Source organism: Pleurodeles waltl, chromosome 5 (genome assembly GCF_031143425.1).
Source record: "Pleurodeles waltl isolate 20211129_DDA chromosome 5, aPleWal1.hap1.20221129, whole genome shotgun sequence".
Lineage (NCBI taxonomy): Eukaryota > Metazoa > Chordata > Amphibia > Caudata > Salamandridae > Pleurodeles > Pleurodeles waltl.
The window spans coordinates 1,797,394,825-1,797,414,162 of record NC_090444.1 but is presented as its reverse complement, the minus strand read 5'-3'; the positions used below and the strand labels follow the sequence as shown (position 1 = coordinate 1,797,414,162).

The window sequence follows — 19,338 nt, the reverse complement described above, 5'->3', positions numbered from 1 at the left end:
AAACCAAAGCAGTTCTGAAACCTTAGACACTGGATCCATGCCGGCTCTTTGGGAAATGTTTATAAACGTGGGATCCAAACCACTCCACTTTGTTCCAATTCCAACTTCTTCATGACTAAGGAAAGGAGTGCTCTGCAGAGTACTCAAAGGACTACTAAGTGACGAGGGTTGATGTGTGCATGCCAGCCAGCCTCCGAGAGATGAGGCAAATCTCTTAAAGTCTAAATTTTTATCTGGAGGTGCAGAGGGTGTGTTTAGTGCCTACAAACTGGTCTGTCCGCTGTGAGAGGGAAGGAGAATGCCTAGCTCTTCAGAAAGAGAGAGAGAGTACAGGAGAAGTCCAGCAAATCCAGGAGCCTCCTGTGCTATGAGGGGGTGAACTACTCCAAGACTATGTAAGCCAAAGCACCACTTGGCATGGATCGGAGAACTGGTGCTGCCGATGCTGACACTGGAGAAGAGGAGCCTCATCGCTGAAGATGCTGACGTGGAACTCCATAAGCTTTGGAGGCAGCAACGGCTGAAAACACATCACAGCTGACAAATTGACTTGAAGGCTGCACCTGCTGTGCCTGGGTACCAATCTGCACTCTCCCTGGAGGACTGGACCTGCAAAAGAAATTGTGCCAGTGCCCAATACCTGCCAGGATGACACCATCCAGCAATTCCTGCTTGATAAGAAGGTCACCACAGAAGTCCCCGTCATGAAAAACTGCAGCTGTGAACAGCAGGAATGCAAGTTGCACCCATCACAACACTAGATCTGCAACAACCACTGAGCAAGTAAAGTGGGCTTTAGCCTGCATATGGAAAAGGAGACAAAAAATGTGCTGAAGAATCTGGTGCCAGGCCTTAACACTTACTGCCCAAGTGAACGTCTGGGGTGAGAACTGTTGAAATGGGTTGCAGATCTAACCAGTGGGGTAAACAGAAGTGATCTGCACCTGTGCCTAATTAATGCAAATTCCAGCATACTCCTGTGGGAAGGCATACATTAGAGATCTCCTTGATCAGGGAGAGGTGACTGAGAGGGGGTGTAGGTAGCATTTTGTTAAAGATTGTAACCAGGATTGCAACACTGTGATTGCAATTCTTACTTTCTTATTGAATGATGTAGTATTTTGCTTTGCTATGAGATTAAATAACCTTCTTTGTTAAAAGGTAAAGCACTTGGCTGGACCATGTTATTGTGTCTGCTGCTTGACTGTTGAGTTTTGAACCTTTGTCCCTTACGTTACCTCCCTGAGAAACATTTGACCACGCGCCCTCTGTACCCTGAGATTCAAGTGCAGAAAGGATTGTACTTAGCCCAGCTTGTGGGGGCATAGTAGGACAGACCATAGGACGACACTGGTACGTACCCTTACCCACCACCCCATGTCTGCCCCATGACCCAACCAAACAGGGTCTGAGTCTACATCTGGCTTTTTTCCATGGAACTTTCATTTCGCCTGATAGCCTTTCCCTGCATATGACCTCTACCCTTTCCTCCTTCCCTTTATTTTATTTATTGCTTTGCTGTTCATCTATCCACTAATGCCCCTTTGTCCTTTCCTTACCATCTGTTCTTGTTCCCATCTCATCTTTAGTCTTCAGTGTCTCCTGGTGCTTGTCAATCATTGAGATTTTTGTTTCTTTCCTACCTACCTTTTCCACTGTATCTCTCACCAGCTGGTTTATTTCACTTTTCTGTGTTTGAGAGGTCAAAGATATGTTTTAGGATGGACAATATCACTTCTTACCGTGCAGTAAGGTCACCTGATAACTCCATGTATCAAGGACACAGTGCTATACTCCTGGCGGTTAATTTAATAACCTAAAGCATTCTGTAATTCTTGATTGGAGCTCCCAGTTTTATGGTATTTACTTATATTTTTTTTTGCTAATTGTATCTGTATTTATCCATATTTATTTTGTGCTTAGTGTACAAAATGGAGCTGCAATGGACATATTTCCACATTTATTTAACCAATAAATGTTTACTCATGTTTGACTGTCCAATGAGTTTTAGACATTTATAGAACGATACAGTCATTTGAAACTATTTTCAGTCTAAGAAAACTTAAACAGATGTTCTGCCTCAGGTATTTAAGCATCATTAGGGAATCTTTTTCAGTTGTTTTTAACTCCTATACCTGACACTCTGCACAGCTATTGACCTAGCACTCATGATTGACAGTAGTGAGAGTCATCCAAAGAACATCTATTTTCTGTATTTAACCATATTTAAAAATAAATACAGACAGGATAATAGATGGTAGTTTGTCTGTATTTATCTGAAAAAAATCAGAAAAAATTGAAAAATGGGAGTCTTATTCTTGATTCCCAGCTGTGAATTCACTGGATTTTTCTTGCCAGATTCCACTGGGATACCTTCCATTTTTTGGGTCATCCTTTGTCTGTGTCATATTATCGCATGTGACGCTTGAGACACTTGCTTTAAATGTTTGTTTGCACCCCCACCCAACCTTTACTTTTCAGTGCCTCCTGTAGGTGTATTTATTGATAAATCCTTATTGCTTCCACTACCCAGACCAGTTTCTGAGCTTTAGTCATCACTTAAATTAAAGCATTTAATGCTCTTTCCAAACCACAATCAAACGTGAGTAGGAAGGTCTTCTTAGATCTGAAGTCAAAAGTTTGGTCTCAAAATTAGATCAACTCTTACTGGGGTTGTGCACTGTTGGTGCGTTTAAGGGCCATATATTTGGTTTAGTCCATTTCCCTCTGCATCTGGCAGCTATGATTTGAAAAACAAAACAAAAAGCTATTTAAAAAAAATTAGATCAACCCTTTGTGCCTTGTGCTGCCCTCTCCCTCTTCTCCCTTACTGAGTTCCTTTCTGTCTCCTTTCATCTCCCCTTTCCCATAAAAGTTTGGGTTACTTTTTTAACTTTTAGAAGCTATTAAGTAGGTTTAGGAAGATCTTTGTAGACTTCGCTCCCCACTTTTTTGTCCTTAGTCTCTTCTTTTTTTTTTCCTTTGTCCTTCCTGACCATCTTCATTCATGCGGTTTCCTGTTTTTTCCCACAGACATTTTTGTCTCCATTGGCTTTATCATCTTGTATTTTCCACTACTGAAGTGTCTTCTCTTCTCTCCCATTAACTATTCATCCTGTGGGCACTTTGACCTCTCTGTATGCTGCCTTCAGGTCCTTTGTTCTCTCTGAACCTCTTCCTCTCCACTTTGCCCGGTTTATGCTTTGGCCTTATGCTTTTCTTCTTCTACTGACCTCTAATGCTCTGTGCGCATTGACTTTTTTAAGTTTGCCCTCATGGCCTTCAAGTGCATCTGGATCTTCTTACCCTCTCCACTTTCATCTCCTTGATTTAGCTGCATCTCTCGACAGTTACATTTGCTGACTGAACTTTCTTTCTGTTTCATAGGTCTGTTAAGGGTCTGCACTTAAACTTCTTCCCACTCGCTAAAGGTGGCATAAGAGTTCTCCTCTCAATGCTTCTCGGAGCATACGTCCCATGGCTCGTAGGTCTGACCAAGGAGGATGCACGGCGTGTATTTCCATACTTTGAGAAGAATGTATACAGTCTTCTACGGGAAAGTGGATATTTACACATCCAAGCAACCAAGCCTGATACTGTAGGTAGGTCGATAGTGTGATTGACATTCTTCATAGCACCAAATAAGTGTTAGATATTACAGGTGGGCTGGTTCCCTGCCTATCATCGAGATGCCTCCAAGCTCAAGAAGGTTCTGAAAGAGGGTCTGTTTACAATTAAGATCTTGTGTTTTACTCTAACTGCCTGTGCATCTACGTACTATACAAGATGGTTGTCTAACTGTTTTGATTCTGTAAGGCAGAATACACCTTTATGGACACTGTTAACCTTGGAGCTCTACAGTTTTATTACCAACTACAAATTCTCTAATTTTCCTATGGTGTTGACAATGAGCTCTGCCTGCACCACCAACACCAAGGTCGGAAAGATTACTTGGCTTCTTTTGGAGCATGGTGGCTAAAAGGAGCTTTCTCAAACGGTGTGAAAACAGAGGTACAGTCCTCTAACACAAGACTAGCAGCAACACCAGCCTCATTCTAGACCTAGTCCTAGGACAGAGTAACACCCTAAGCTCAAAACACAAAGAATGCTCTCCACTTGGGGATGATGTTTTTTTCTTTTTGCTTTTTTTTAACAAATGTTATTGATTTTCAAGGGAAAAATAACGGTACACATCAACCTATGAAGTCGACATTCAGAAAAACTTTCAGATCTCAGGGTATACACACTGCGCCGTCCCAGTGATTGGCATATAGAATAATATAGCACATGGCTACAAAGATATATATATGCAAAGGAAAATCTTAGCGCATCTGGGACATCCGCTCCCAGGATATATAGGCCCAGATTTAAGAAGGCCTAGCATCTCCTTGCTCCACATTTGCGTAATTTTCTATGACGCTAATGTGGCTCAACGAGGCCAAATTGGCTGCGTCAGATTTACAAAGTGGTGCAATGTGTGCATTGCACCACTTTGTGACCCCTGCATCACATTATGCCTGCGCCAGGCATAATGTATGCAAGAGGGGCGTTCCCCTGTTAGGGGGACCGAAAAAATGGTGCAGTGGAATCTATGAGATTCCACTGCGCCATTTTTAGCAGCTATTTTTAACACCTGCACAGAGCAGGCGTTAAAAGGGGGCTCACCATTATTCTTAATGGTCCCTATGTACCTTGCAGGATTAGCGACCAACATTGTGGCGCTAATCCTGCAATGTAATACAATAGCGTCAAACATATGATGCTGTTGTCCCTAACCTGTGCCATGGTGCACCATATGTGTAATACGGCGCACACATGGTGGCGTTAGGGGGGCGCTGATGGGCGCAAGAAAAATAGTGCTGCATATAATGCAGCACCACTTTTCTTAAATTTGGGCCATAGTTCCTTTATGGTTCCAAGAGATTAAAAACAGGATAAAAACAAGGAGAAAAGGAATTAACATTAACAATCCCCCCACCCCAACTAGTCTTCTGTGTGATGCAATTGGATGGTGTGTGTAATTAAATAGGAGGGCCAGAAAGAGGGAGGTGGGGAGGGATTCCACGAGGGGACCGCATGGATTTGTGATCTCACAGAGTGAACAAGTCATCTTACTGATGAGGTATATTTTCACTGGCGTGCTAGGCTGGGGGGCTGGAGGGCAGGGAATTGTATTAGAAGATCCTTTTCTACCTCAGAGGAATGTTTAGCTCTCATCTGCCTGGGACTGGAATGTGTCTAGAAGGGCGCCCCATTCGCTTCCTAAGTCTGCAGGATTCCTCCCTACTTAACGTCTGCCCTTCAGCTCTGCCCCAATGTACAACTTCCTCACACCAACAGTTGTTAACCGGGCCCGAAGGGATTTCCACCGCTTAATGATCAGTCATTTGGCTAGTAAAAGTGCAAGATCTGTAAAGCGGAATAAGGTCTTGGAGGTTTTTGGGCATGGGTACAATCCCAATAGACAATGTTCTAGTGAAGTCCATTGGGGCCCGCCATATCCACCAGAACAGTATGTATGCCTGTCTAATAAGCCTGCAAGGAAGGGTGTGACCAAAGCATATGTACAACTTGGGGTTGATAAACATAAGTTAGATATGTAGGAACTGCTTCAAATCTCACTTTTGCCCTTCCACTGTCTTTCACCCTTTGGAAGAAAATTCAGTAGAAATCAAATGTATCAAAACTCCTGACTCAACTATGCTAATGCACTTGATCTGCCAAAACACCAAACTCTCATTTTTATGTTGTTAAGGTTCCCAAAGTCACAGTGTTGTTATGAAAACATTTCTGGGCACCTTAAATCCTCCACCCTTAAGGCACCAGCTGGCACCCTAAGACTATAATGGTCTGGGTGACATTCTAGACCCTCTGCTCATCATTCATTAAGCCTTTAAGGAGATCGCTGAAATAAATGACTACACTTTATAGTAGTTCATTCATCCATCCTAACTTAGTCCACTTCTCCAGTACATGCTTTGGCTCCAAAGGCAGATATGCAATACAGGCCCAGATAATGAAACACACTCCCTGCTGACATATACACCATGGCAAGGGGCCAGGCCTTGTCTTAAGAACTGAAAATGGTCTTCATCTAGTCTTCAATATGATATCTCCTCACCCCAGAGGGGCCTCAAGGTGACTCAGTTATTGGTACTGGGCAGTCATTTTCATTTTCCATTCCTCAGTCCCAGTGTTTCTGAGAAGCAGAGAGTCATGTATTGCAGATCAGTAGAGGTAGTGTTTTAGAAAAAAAGAGCACTTGTTGTGCTGGTAAACTTTGAGACACATTTTACGACTTTCGACTTTTAATAGCTATACTGCATGAGGTTGTTCAGAAATGACCTAGTGTCAATATATGGTTGATTGGGGAAGATTCCTCAAGCCATGTAGAACAAGTAGCTCTCTGTAGCCTGACCCAATGCATTTCCTTACAGGTTGTGCCTTGAACAACTCCCCTGTGGGCTTGGCGGCATACATCCTGGAGAAGTTTTCCACCTGGACAGACCCGGAATTCCGGTACCTAGACGACGGGGGTCTAGAGAGGTAAGTGAAAGCGTTGAAGCAGGCTAGTTGCGGGAAGGAAGCTTATTGGGTCCAGCCCTTCCAAGAAGGAGTCGATATCTCAGATTTCAGGTGGAGAATAAGGCGAGAGAATGCTGTGGTCCCAGGACATACAGATATAGGACGGATTTGACATGTAAATTGTAATGGTGAGTGCCAGTCAGAAACTCTGTACGAAACATTGGTTTGAACTAAACTGTACTCTGAAACTAATCTGTATGCTAAGCAACCCAGGATGATCAGATGTTAAAGAATATCTGTAAAAAAACCAAATGCTTCTTTTTATGTATTTAGGAATTCAAAATGACTTGGTCCTTCAATCTTTTTTATATTCTGGTACGCGCTAGCAACATATATATAAAGTATTTAAGCAAGTGTTTCTTGCAATGTGTGAGCCAAAACAATACTATATCATGGTTCTCAGGTTTAGCATCCAAAGCATTGTTATTCAAAAACCATGACAAAGTTGTCTTTAAAAGGGCATAGAGCTAATTTTCCAAGAACAAATAAGAAAAGCATTTAAACAAGATAATTAGATTATCTTTGTATGCGGATTACTTTACAAACAAATTGATTTTATCTTCCCCATGTGCTGGATGCTAAGATGTCCATTAAGTACCATGTAAGGCTTTGCTAATAATTCTGGGTTGCCTTTGTAGTGTTATTCAGGACATGGAGATCTTGACTTACTCACACTTGAAAAATCCTAGATCTAACGAAAGTAGTGGTAGCCGGTGGTGTGGGAACCTGGGTATCGAGCATGGATGTTGGTTGTGATGTCCATACCAAACTATGACCCTCAGTTTCCAGGTGCCCAGCTTATTTAAATATTTATTTAGGCTCATGTAAAACTGAAAAAAAACAGTCTTTTGCTATAGTTCTCTACCACAAACTCTAGAGATCTCTGAGTTTAAAGTACGCAATGTAAGGGGCACAAGCTGACCTGTCTCTGTTAAACCAACAGGAAGATCTCCCTGGATGACCTTCTGACCAATGTGATGATCTACTGGACAACCGGCTCTATTGTTTCATCGATGAGGTTCTACAAGGAGAACTTCACAAGGGAGTACAACAAAACACCTGACTACAGGTACGAACCCATTCAGTGACCCAGAGCCTCAAACTTAAACGAACGGCTCAGAAAACTGGGCTGAAATACAGAGTTTTCACATTTTATGTGCGAGTCAAAGGGAACTACAGCCCAGATACCAAATCTTTCACCACTCCTTTGTGTTGAGATTCAGAATATGTTATCTATAGAAAAGGATGGCTATAAAAACTACACTGAGATGCAGAACCCGTTAGCTATAGTAATAGCTGTTCTGAAACTGCACTGGGATATGGCAAGTGGCTCCTATTGACACTCGACTGGGATACAAAGGCTTCCACCTATAGTAGAGGATGGTTCTTCTAACCATATACTATATTAATGGGTTGTTATGAAGATGCAGTGGGATAATAAAGATAGAGTACAGAGTGGAGTTCAGCCCCTAGAGACCCTTGTTGTAGGACTCTCGTCATGAGGACGAGACCGCTGGTTTCGGGCGGCAGCACCACTGCGTGTGGGGGACTGAGTCTATCCCACACCGTCTGGTAGCTGTCTACCTAACCCTTTCAGCTATCTATCAGCACCTCACTCAAACCCTGAAAGTAAAGGTGATTTGTGGCAGCTTCATGCATGACGCTCTGACTCCACTGGGAGGTCGTGGTAGAACAGATCTTACCCCTTTCTCTCAGTTACATAAGTCTCATACATGCAAGGTCAAACAGAAGCAGGATTTGGTTCTATAGGTTTTATTGAAGCAACTGCATTCTCTATGTAAAACGGCATGACATTCGATTATTAGGAAGATGAAACACAACACAGTTATTATTGTGATCAGGAAATGAAACAGATAAAAAGTCACAAGATTCTGTCACACTAGTGATCTAAAATCCCTACCCGCACTACTAAAAATCTACATGAGAGCAATAGCAGTATTAGTCCTAATCTGCCCATACTAGTCTCTACAAGGATGCCCCATCCCCCTACCTGAATTACAAGCACAGGTTTGCCTGTGATCTGCTGGCAGTCCTCCCAAGGGGATGGAGCGACGGGGCCAAGTTTAGCAGAGCTGCGACGGCATGGTAAGCATAAGATACGTAAGATGGCTGGCTGGAATGTTCCCTCTAACTTAGTTTGTGGCAGCGTGTGTTTTTTTTTAAGCACATTTTATTGAACTTAATTAGCAACAATTAGGCACTTTCAGAGCTCTACATCAACAACCTTCTTCATCATTGTCTGGCCATTTGTTATAACAGCAATATTATTTTCCATTTTGGAAGTCTAGACAATGTGACCACTGCCGTGGAGGACATGTGTTTCAATATTGATGGTGGATATTCTGCTCCATATTCTCCTACTGCATCCCCTCTTCCATCCTTCATGCTTTCATTTATTTTAATTGCCCTACAGGTCAAGTGCCTACCCTCATCTCTGCCCCTCCCTCCCCATCTGTCCTCCGCCACCCCAATTCGCCTGTGTTCCTGCTATGTCTAACATCAAGTGTTGCTCAAGATCCCCAGGTGAGAGCCACTCCTGATTCCCTGCCTGCCCCCTTAAGGTATACTTCTCAAGATATCACTGTGTACTCACTATGTGACCGTGTTGTGCGTTATGTCATGGTGTTAAATGGGGTAGCGTGCCGTCACTTGGTGTATTTTCTGAGCTCTCTAAGAGACAGATCAAAGCACTCCAGGCCCGGGGTCTCTCAATCAGTCCCTGATCTCGCCTGACCCTCACCATCTCCTCAGCCTTCGTCCACCGTTACACTTCCCTTTTCCAGAACGCGCACTGGGGGCCTCGCACCTGTTTCCAATTCCTAGTTATCTCTCTCTTTGCCAACAGCAGCACTAGGTCCTGAAACTGGTTGGTCACCTTCTGCCGGGCCATGTGAGGATACCCATTGAGTAAGCAATGCTTGGGGTCCTAAGGGACCTCTCTCTCGATGACTTCTCCTATTGTACCAACCACTGAGGTCCAGAATTCCCCCAGAACCGGGCAGGTCCAAAACATATGAAAAAACTCTACTGCCTCCTCTCCACACCTTGGACATCTGGCTTCCACTAAATGAAAATGCCTCTGCAGCCTAGCTGGTGTTGAATATGCTCTGTGTAGTACATATAAGTTAATGAGCCTGAATCTAGCATTCCTAGAGACTTTGGGCACCCAGTTCAGCATGTTCCCCCAATCGTTATCCGTGATTTCTGTACCCAAGTCCTCCTCCCATTTCTGTTTAAGGCTTGTGAGGGGTTGGCACAGAGCTGTTCTCATTCTCCCATACATGAAAGTCACCGCCCTATATGTACCTGCACTACTAGTCAAGTATTGGCAGATGCTTGAAAGGGGAGATTCTGCTCGTCCCATTCGCCAGTGCTTAGTGACTGCCCTATGGAGCAAGAAGTGCCCCTGTGGTAGTTCATATCGGGCCCCGAACTTCTCAAACGGTAATAGAGCGCCTGCTTCAAATAATGTTCTCATCGATGTTGCTCTTGCTTCTATCCAACTAGACAGCCTACTCCAGTCGCCCCCTTGGGATAACACTAATAAAAATTGCATTGGAATCTCCGTGGCATAAGGCATAGCACCAGCCAATCCACGGAGATATCGCACCCAGCAAGCACGTAACACCCTCAGGTCTGCAGGTAAGGGCCGAGCCGGATGACCATCCTGGCCAAAGTCCGGAGACCCGGAGTAAAGGGCGTTACTACCTTGTCCGGCCTCTTGTGACTGGTATCCATTGGGTCAACCATTGCAGTTGACCTGCTAGATAATATGTCTCGAAATCTGGTACTGCCAGTCTCCCATTCCCCTGTTGGTCTCTGAAGCCTTTCAAGTGCAAGTCGTTGTCTACCTGTCCTCCACGGAATCCAATTATCAGTGAATTCAGATCCCTAAATAAGGCTCGCAGTATCCCTATTGGAAGTGTGACAAAAAGATAAAGCAATCGGGGCAGGGGAATCATTTTCAACAGAGCAACTCTTCCTGCCACTGAAGAGGGCAGTGATCTCCAAGAGGCCACATTGCGCGGAGCCCATGCAGTGCTCACCCTATATTCCCTTCAAAAAGGTCTGCTTTGCTATGATAAACATGCACCCCCAGGTATGTCAAACAGCGCGGTTCCCATTGTAGACCTCTCAGGTCCTGAGATGCTGCTCGGTCGGGTATCATGGGAAATAGACTGGATTTTCCTCAGTTAACCCAAAGGCCGGACAGTGACCCAAAACGATCCAGTAACTGCCTCGCTCCCCGAAGTGCATCTTCTGCATCCCCTAGGAATAACAAAAGTTCATCAGCATATAAGGCCATGTAATGGGTGTCCTCACCAACTCTCAAGCCTCTATAGGCAGTGCCCACTCTTGCTAGGCTTGCGAGGGGCTCAATGGCCAGGGCAAAGAGGAGAGGGGAGAGCGGGCATCCTTGTCTGGCCATTCTAAGTTGTCAAACGCTTTCTCAAAGTCTACAGCAAAGACCACTGCGCTATTTTTATCATAAGAGTTGTCATCAAGTAACGAGAATAGTCGACATATGTTAAGGGCTGTATACTGTCCAGGGATGAATCCCGCCTTGTCCCTATGGATCAAGCGAGGCAAATGGGGTGGGAAGGGTGTCACTAGGATTTTGCTAAGGATTTTGTAATCTACCGATAACATTGACTGAGGTTAGTAGGAAGCTACATCATTGGGTGGCTTCCTGGGTTTCAAAAGGGGAATGATAAGGGCCTCTCGCGCTGATGAAGAGAGGGTCCCAGCTATATTGGGCTATTCATACATACCAACCAATCGGGGCCTCAGCGTTGCTATATAGGTGGAATCAAATTCAACTGGGAAGCCATCTAGTCCCGGGGTCTTGTTTCGTGCCATACTAGTGACAGCCGCCTGCACCTCAGAGAGTGTAATTGCCTGCCCCACAGTCTCCGATTCCTGGTCCGATAGTGTTGGGAGATTACGGTGTGAAAAGAATTCTTGGAAATCTGTCAGCGATGACTGGACTTTGCTCGTGTAGAGATCCGAATAATAATTATAAAATTCCTGATTAAGTGCAGCCTGACTAGAGATCGTCTGACCCAGGGATGTACCTAACTCGACTATAACTGACCCCCTCTTTGCCGGATTCACAAACCATGCCAAAAGCGAGCTCGCTCGGTCGCCCTCTGCATGAGTTGTCACCAGGTAAGCTTTGTAATCATAACAACGTAGTCTATCAACCCCTGTCGCTACGCGCTCTCTGGCTTCCATGACTGATGTTTGGAGTTCTGATTCTCTGGGGCATCTCCGCTCCAGAGCCCTCAACTCATCTTCTGCCTTCTCAATGTCTCGTATCATGTGCCGGACACCCTTTGCTGCTGAAATACATCTCCCCTTTATCACTGCCTTAAAGGCGTCCCATTCCAGGAGCCGTGAGGCCATGGAACCCTCATTGTCACCAAAGTAGGCAGTTATGTCGGCTGCAATGGCATCTCTAAAGACCTGGTCTTCTAACAGTTCTGGCCTGAGTCTCCGTGTGGGAACCGGGGGGTCAGGGGCGCACCCAGTGAAGTCCTAATAACAAATGATTATGATCCGAGATCATTCTGCTTAAGTATTTAGTTGAGCGTGTCAGGTCATGGACGTCTGGGGAACACAGGAAGGTATCCAGCTGTACATGCAGGACATATAACAGGGAATAGAAGGAGTAATCCCTGTCCTCTGGATGCTGAGTCCGCCATGAGTCCATTAGCCCCCATTCTTGTTGCCAGTTCCAAAACACCTTAGCAGTGCGCTTAATCGGGGATTCCTGCAGGGCAGGTGCGATCTATCTAGGGTCGTATCAGATATACAGTTAAAGTCCCCGTCAAATATCACAGATCCCATAAAGTGGGAAGCGAGGCACTCGGAGAGGGTCCTCAAAAGTCCCGGCTGATCAATGTTAGGACCATAAAAACTCCCTATCACTACCTCCCCCCTGTCTAGCCTTCCCGTGATCATGACATTTATCCCCAAGGGATCGATTATAGAACTGACCTGTTGAAAAGGCACTCCGGGTTTGATCCAAATAAGGACCCCCGTGCATAAACCTAGCATGTAGGAAAAAAACCTGTCCCCTCCATCTACGTTGAAGGGCCCTCCCCTCCTTAGCATCTAAATGCATTTCTTGGAGCAGGGCTATAAGAATCCTTTGTCTAGTGAGGTGTGAGAATACCTTATGACGTTTATACAGCGAATGCATCCCCCTGATATTCCATGACCTTAAGAGCTAGCGGGTCAGCCATTGGATATACAAGTGGTGACGCCTGGGTGGCCATGAGGGTCCGGCCTCCCCTCCAACTGGGGCCTCTCCAATAGTAACGCAGTTGACATTAGGCCTGGGTGGCGGAAAACAATCAGTTTCTTAACTGATTTAAACATTTCTCAACTCCCACACCCCAGGGCGAACAGTGTGACCCATTCGCCCAAACAATCAAACAAGCAATAATCAAACATGTTTGTGCCCGCTAACTCTCGGGCTATGATCTGTGGGGGGTGATATGACTGTCAGTTGGTGGCCTCGGACTCCGGGCCTCCTAAGCACCAACACGATTCCCAAAACGATACATCTTGAAAAAAAACATCATAAACAGTGCCACAAGGAATATCTCATTACTGCAGTGGTATCAGATTTTTAAACACATGAAGTACCGCCAGTTCTAGCCTGCCAGGTTGAGCGTCTACTTCAGTGTCAGAGCTGAGACTAGATAATCTCATCTGCAGTTCCCGGGGAGACCACTGGTAGGATCTCGCTGCAGAACACCGAGGCTATTGACTCTCCATCCGAATCAGTCCCGTCCTCAGTCGTTTCCCTGAGTGAGGATCCAGGGTCCAGTGACGATCTGCTCAAGGATGCAGCCGCAGCTACTGCCTCCTGCTGACCTTTCTGCACTTTCTGCTCTGTGGGAAACCCAGTCAGTACAGCCGGTCCCTGTCGCCGTGAGCGAGGGCGGCGCTTCCTCTTCTGCAGACAGTGTGGGCCGCTCGGGCCTGGGTTGGGCTGCAACTCAGCCCAGTCCCAGGCCTCCTGAGGGGTAGCGAAGAATTGTACTCCTGAGGGTGTTACCTTTCTGAGTCATGCAGGGAACTGCATGGAATATACTCTCCCTGAATCTCAAAGTCATCTCTTCACGGCAGTGAAGGCAGCCCTCTGGCGCTGCACTTCTCTGGAAAAATCTAGAAATATGGAAACCTTATTGTTCTCCACTACAAGGCCTCCGCCCGTTCGAGCCCGCTGTAAAATGTAGTCTCTGTCTTTGAAGTGGAGCAACCTCGCCACCACAGGTCTCCGGGGAGGCACCCAGGGGATGCTATCGAGCCAGTACCCTATGTGACCGATTTAGGGCAAAAAAAAGAGGAGAGACCCTCTGGGGCCACTTCCTTCTTAATCCATTCTTCCAAGTAGCACACCATGTTTGAACCCTCAACTTTCTTGGGGAGTCCCACCTCTCTAATGTTGTTACGTCGTGCTGTTTTCCGCATCTTCTGCTCTGCTCTCTAGTGCACGTAGTCGAGAATCCAGAGTCCATTCATCCCCCTACTGCAACCACTGTAGGTATCGTCTTGGAGATCTCCCTTTCAGTCGCAGTGACTCTCTCTGACAGGCGAATGTGGTCGCCTCGCAGTAGCCCCAGATCAATACTAAGCATGTCGATTTTGACCTCTGGGGCCTCTCTCGAAGCCGCTATAGCTTGCAGTACATCTTGAAGTGTGGGGGTGGATGGCATTGTCTCCATCGACACAGGCAACTTTTGTTCTGACCTCCTGCTAACTGCCCCCATATGCTGGGATTCCCCCCAATTCTCCATCCCTCTTTTTGAGAGCTTTACCCATGGTGCGGTCTTGAGGGGCGGATAATCTATTTGCAGATTTCTCCAAGTTGGTCGACTTCGACAGATTCTACATTATTGGCTCACAACATAGGTTTCTTGGTATTCCTCTGATGCTGTCAAGCTCCCCCACCCCCCTGTTAGGCAGAGGGGCTCAGCTGTCGCTCCCATAGCTGATGTAGGTGCCGTCCGTAGTTTTTACTCGTGTTTCCCTAGGGCATCAACTAGCCCTCCCTGCTCATGTCCCTCTTTATATTGCTCTCCTCCTGCACTCCGGTCTTCCCAACACACCGTGGCAGTGCCCAAGTTCAAATACTACATGCAGCTCCAGGGGACATCTCTCTTTTGCTTACCTCCTGCAGCCATTCAGTCCTCAGATGTCACTTTCGCCTTGCTCACCGTGGGCTTAGTCGCCCCGCAGTATCCTGTACAGCAATGGCTGGTTTCTCCACCTTCCTCGCTATGAATTCCGCTGCTGGGCAGCTCTCCCTGCTGTAGGCGTGATGTGACATGGGTGCAGCCCCTCCAGCAATCTCACTATGGCTTCTGGGGCCCCATTTCTCCAGCTTCAAACCCGTCTAATCACCAGTCATTATCCCGGCAGCTCTGCGACCGGTGCCCTCAGAGCTCTTCAGTCAGCAATACATTTGTAGGGGTCCCCAGTGCCTAGTCCAAGTCTATACTGCTGCTCGCCTTCCCCCTCTGGCAAGTGGGATCCAGCTGCGCCTATTCACTCTGCTGGTTCTAATGTCAGACCTCATTACTACAGCACTCTCCCTCCAAAAAGAGCAGTCGGGTCCCCATCTTTCTCACTGGTGTTCTTTTCTGCTGGCGGGGGCCTCCTCACTGGTGTCTGTGGGCACCCTCGCTAATCGCCTCAGTGGCCGCTCTCGCCTCCTGCATCTTGAAACACCGGCCGCCATCTTACATCATCTCGTGGCCGGTGCTTTCATGGCGCCCCAGCCAACAAACTGCCCCTCCAGGGCATCTCTGGGGCCTGGCTTGAGTCCCCATCGCAGCTCAGTGCTCCTCCCTGTTGGGCAGGCCCTCACTGCCTCTACTCTCATGCGCGCTCACCCCATCCACCTCGGGATCTCTCCGGGCCCAGGCAGGAGCAGGCTGCTCTGCCTTTTCTCCTCCACGCAGTCCTTGGGCGCTGCTGCTTTCCTCAGCCGCAATCCAATGCTGCCCTGGCACCAGTAGACTACCTTCTCTCTCCGGGCCTCCTCCTCTGCACTCCTGGTTCAGCCACGCGGGGTTGCCGGAGCAGTCCCAGTCGCGGCCGCCATCTTGGATTGTCCCAGCGCTACCACCTAAACTTCAGATCTTCTCCCCTGCTGCACTTTCCAGGCTCCGACCGGCCTCGGCAGCAGGATGAGCGTCGGGTGGGGCCCGGCTCACCGGAGCTCACCGCCCTATTCCATTCGCTGTGAAGCCACACCCTTTGTAGAGCTCGGCAGCGTGTTGTTTTATAACAAAACATGTTGTTTTACTGAGAACTGCCCTGACGCGATAATGCGTCTCTTCTGCTAAGGTAGACATTGTACTCTTGTACAAGCAATACTTGGTAAATTATTATGTACAGCCTTGTACAGCCTAGGGCTGTGCACAAGATGAAATGTCAAGCAAAAATACTAATAACAAAGCCTTGCTAAAATAATAAAAAGGAATAAATTAAATGAACTAGGTAAAAGGGCACAGGCCCGGATCTAAAATAAATGTGCCCATGCAAAATGCTAAAATAACCCCACAACACCCTCACAGGTGATTTCCTGCACTTCATAAATCTTTGATTGATTGATTGAATATCATCCAGCCTACTGGAGGTGCTCCACAGCATCTTCTTATTCCTTCTAGCACCCTGCTTCTAGTGCACCCTGGGTGTAGACCCTGCTATAGTGGCAGCTGATGAATGGAATGCAGGCTCTCTGGGGTGTCTGCTGACGCTACTTTTTTAAAATTGCATTCAATCTACCATATCTTGGGTCTTCCACTTACTGTGTTTCCTGTTCTATCTCCCATAGCTTGTGTCTTTCATTCACCCATGTGTGCTTTGTGGCTTTATAATGGGTGGTGTTTTTGGAAATTGTATCCCCTCTGAGGATACTATGAGGGTACACTGCATGTAACAACAAATTCATGTACTTTTTGACACCCTAGGGGCCAAACCACATTATACTATTGTGTCTCTAGTTACCCTTTGGGACACCAAACCACTGCAGAACTAGTTTCAAATCTTTACTGGTCTCTTGAGCTGACTCTGCTCACCAGCACCATTTCCCAGAAGCTCTGGGTACACCGGACACCACATTGGTTAGAGAATTTCCATTTACCACTAGCCAGGCAGTTGCACCTTAGTCACTGGCTTTGGTAGTCACTATTCACGTTTTAGTGGCAACTTGTTTGGTTTGGCACAAGCACCTGAGTATTAGCTCAGACTCACTAATCTGCCTTCCCTGAACCCTGGGCTGCAGCTAAACAAATACTAAGGCCAGATGTCTCATAGACCTACATGTAAAACAAAGAAAACCAGATGAGCCTCAAAGAAAAAGGTATTTACAATCACCTCTAGTGATACACTAATGTTGTTCTTAGGCCATATGTTAACAGAATGTTAACAGAATTATAGCTTTTTACTACATACACACTACAATACTGGGGGGGGCATATCTTAGCCACTGAAGGTAGTAGGAGCTTCTGGTATCTTTTGGAGGGTATGCATACATAGAATGTATGAGCATGCTTCATATCCCATCCCAACAGGGCCTCACAGATGTCACATTTTATTCCCCAGGCTTCCACCGCCTGACCTAATATATGGCTTGTAGAGCCAGACAGTGGAAGGCTACGGTGTTCAAATGGGGGGGCTGTGGGTTGTACATAGAGTTCAAAGAGATACTGATAACTACATGTGAACATCTAAAATATACATGGGGAACAATCTAAGGCTGAGATATATACATTTTAACATCTGCAATGTGCAGAAAATCCACACTGATACTAAAAGGAGTTGAAATGAACATCTCACTGGAAAAGAATGACATATTCCTTGTTTACATGACTGCCCTGCATGGCTGTAACAGTAAAAATTAAGCTGTGCCTCACTGAGGGGAATGTGAGCTTCCGCAAATGAAACAAACACTATGTGGCGCTAATGAAATCTCCCTTTGAACTTATAGTGCTGGTGGAGAAAAACTTAACTACAAGTCTGCAGTGTCATAGTAGTGTAAATACATTCTTTCATTTTATTAATATAATTAAGGTATAACATTTGATATATAGCTCTGACTAACCATTGAGTTGATTTGGTATTTACTGTATTCGTCTATATAAGAGTTCCAACTATACAGCTGCCTCATGGACAAAACATTCACTGATCAGCTTAACTTACTCCTCCAGGTTAGGTATACAGCTGGATGCTTGGCTTACCCTAAAGAGTTACATACACAGATGGATGCTTGGCTATCCTTTAAGAGTCACATATACAGATGGATGCTTGACCTACCCTTAAAAGTCACATATACAGATGGATGCTTGGCTATCCTTTAAGAGTCACATATACAGATGGATGCTTGACCTACCCTTAAAAGTCACATATACAGATGGATGCTTGGCTATCCTTTAAGAGTCACATATACAGATGGATGCTTGGCTATCCTTTAAGAGTCACATATACAGATGGATGCTTGACCTACCCTTAAAAGTCACATATACAGATGGATGCTTGGCTGTCCTTTGAGAGTCACATATATAGATGGATGCTTGGCTGTCCTTTGAGAGTCACATATACAGCTGTATGCTTGGCTTACCCTTAAGAGTTACATATACAGATGGATGCTTGGCTATCCTTTAAGAGTCACATATACAGCTGTATGCTTGGCTTACCCTTAAGAGTTACATATACAGATGGATGCTTGGCTATCCTTTAAGAGTCGAGTATACAAATGGATGCTTAGCTGTCTCTTAAGAGTTAGGTACCTAGCTATCCAGTTAAAATGTATCAAGACCTTAGTTCCTGAGATACAGGTTGAATATGACAGTATCTCTTATGGATATCGTCAAGTACCCTCAGACCTTTGGAATACATAATTAAAACATGGAAAATAGTTTCTCAAATTTGTATCCTAATATTCACCTCGCACATGCCAAGAAACTTAAATAGTCAGTCACACTGAACTCACCAGCAATTGGTCTCTGTATTATGGGTGAGTAGCACAATGGGAGTGTAGCGTCTCAATAAGAATGCACTCATGGGACATGCAAATATCTTCTGGTGGAAAACAACATTGTAAGAAGTTGAATTGTTATTCGGGGTAGGTGACTGCACAGCTCAGGGAATAATTACAGCTCTTGTCATGGTGACCCCTCAGAGTCACTCAACCTGAAGTCCATCCCCTTCTAGCTGTTGTACAGAGCAGATAGACTTAATTCAGGGTTATGTGTAAAGTATTTATGAAATACTAAAACATTAATAAGTAATAAAAATCCCAAACCAACTTAGAAAAATTTAACAAATGTCAATAAACACAATTACACAAACATTACAAAAATCAAATATGGGTAACCAGAGATAAATATTTTTTAAGTGTGGAGCGGAAACAGCACCTAAAAGAGCAAAGCACCAATGATGGTCTACGTTTGCTGTAGACTGGGACGTAGATGTGATTTCAGGCTGACGGTGATGGAGCATGGGTAGGATACACCAACAAGGTTCCTCCCGATCAAAGACTTTACCTTTTGACTGGGGTCCAGGTGTACTAAACACTGGTTGCAAAATATTAGTCACAGCTTGTGACGAGTATTTTTGTGACCAGTGTGGTATTTTGTGAACTGACCTATGCACTAATAGGTCAGTTCACAAAAAAACGAACATAGGTCACAGTTCCACCTACTTCATGAA

General features: G+C 45.5%; 1 protein-coding gene across 3 annotated transcripts in view; it reads left to right on the top strand.

Annotated features, from left to right (window-relative positions):
- LOC138296799 (epoxide hydrolase 1-like) overlaps positions 1–19,338 on the top strand; it is a 167,260-nt gene that overhangs the window by 122,142 nt on the left and 25,780 nt on the right. For all 3 annotated transcript variants that reach the window (XM_069236241.1, XM_069236242.1, XM_069236240.1), the window contains exons 6-8: positions 3,388–3,602; positions 6,438–6,546; positions 7,529–7,654. In XM_069236241.1, coding sequence (XP_069092342.1) covers positions 3,388–3,602; positions 6,438–6,546; positions 7,529–7,654 — 450 coding nt within the window. The remainder of the gene's footprint in view (positions 1–3,387; positions 3,603–6,437; positions 6,547–7,528; positions 7,655–19,338) is intronic.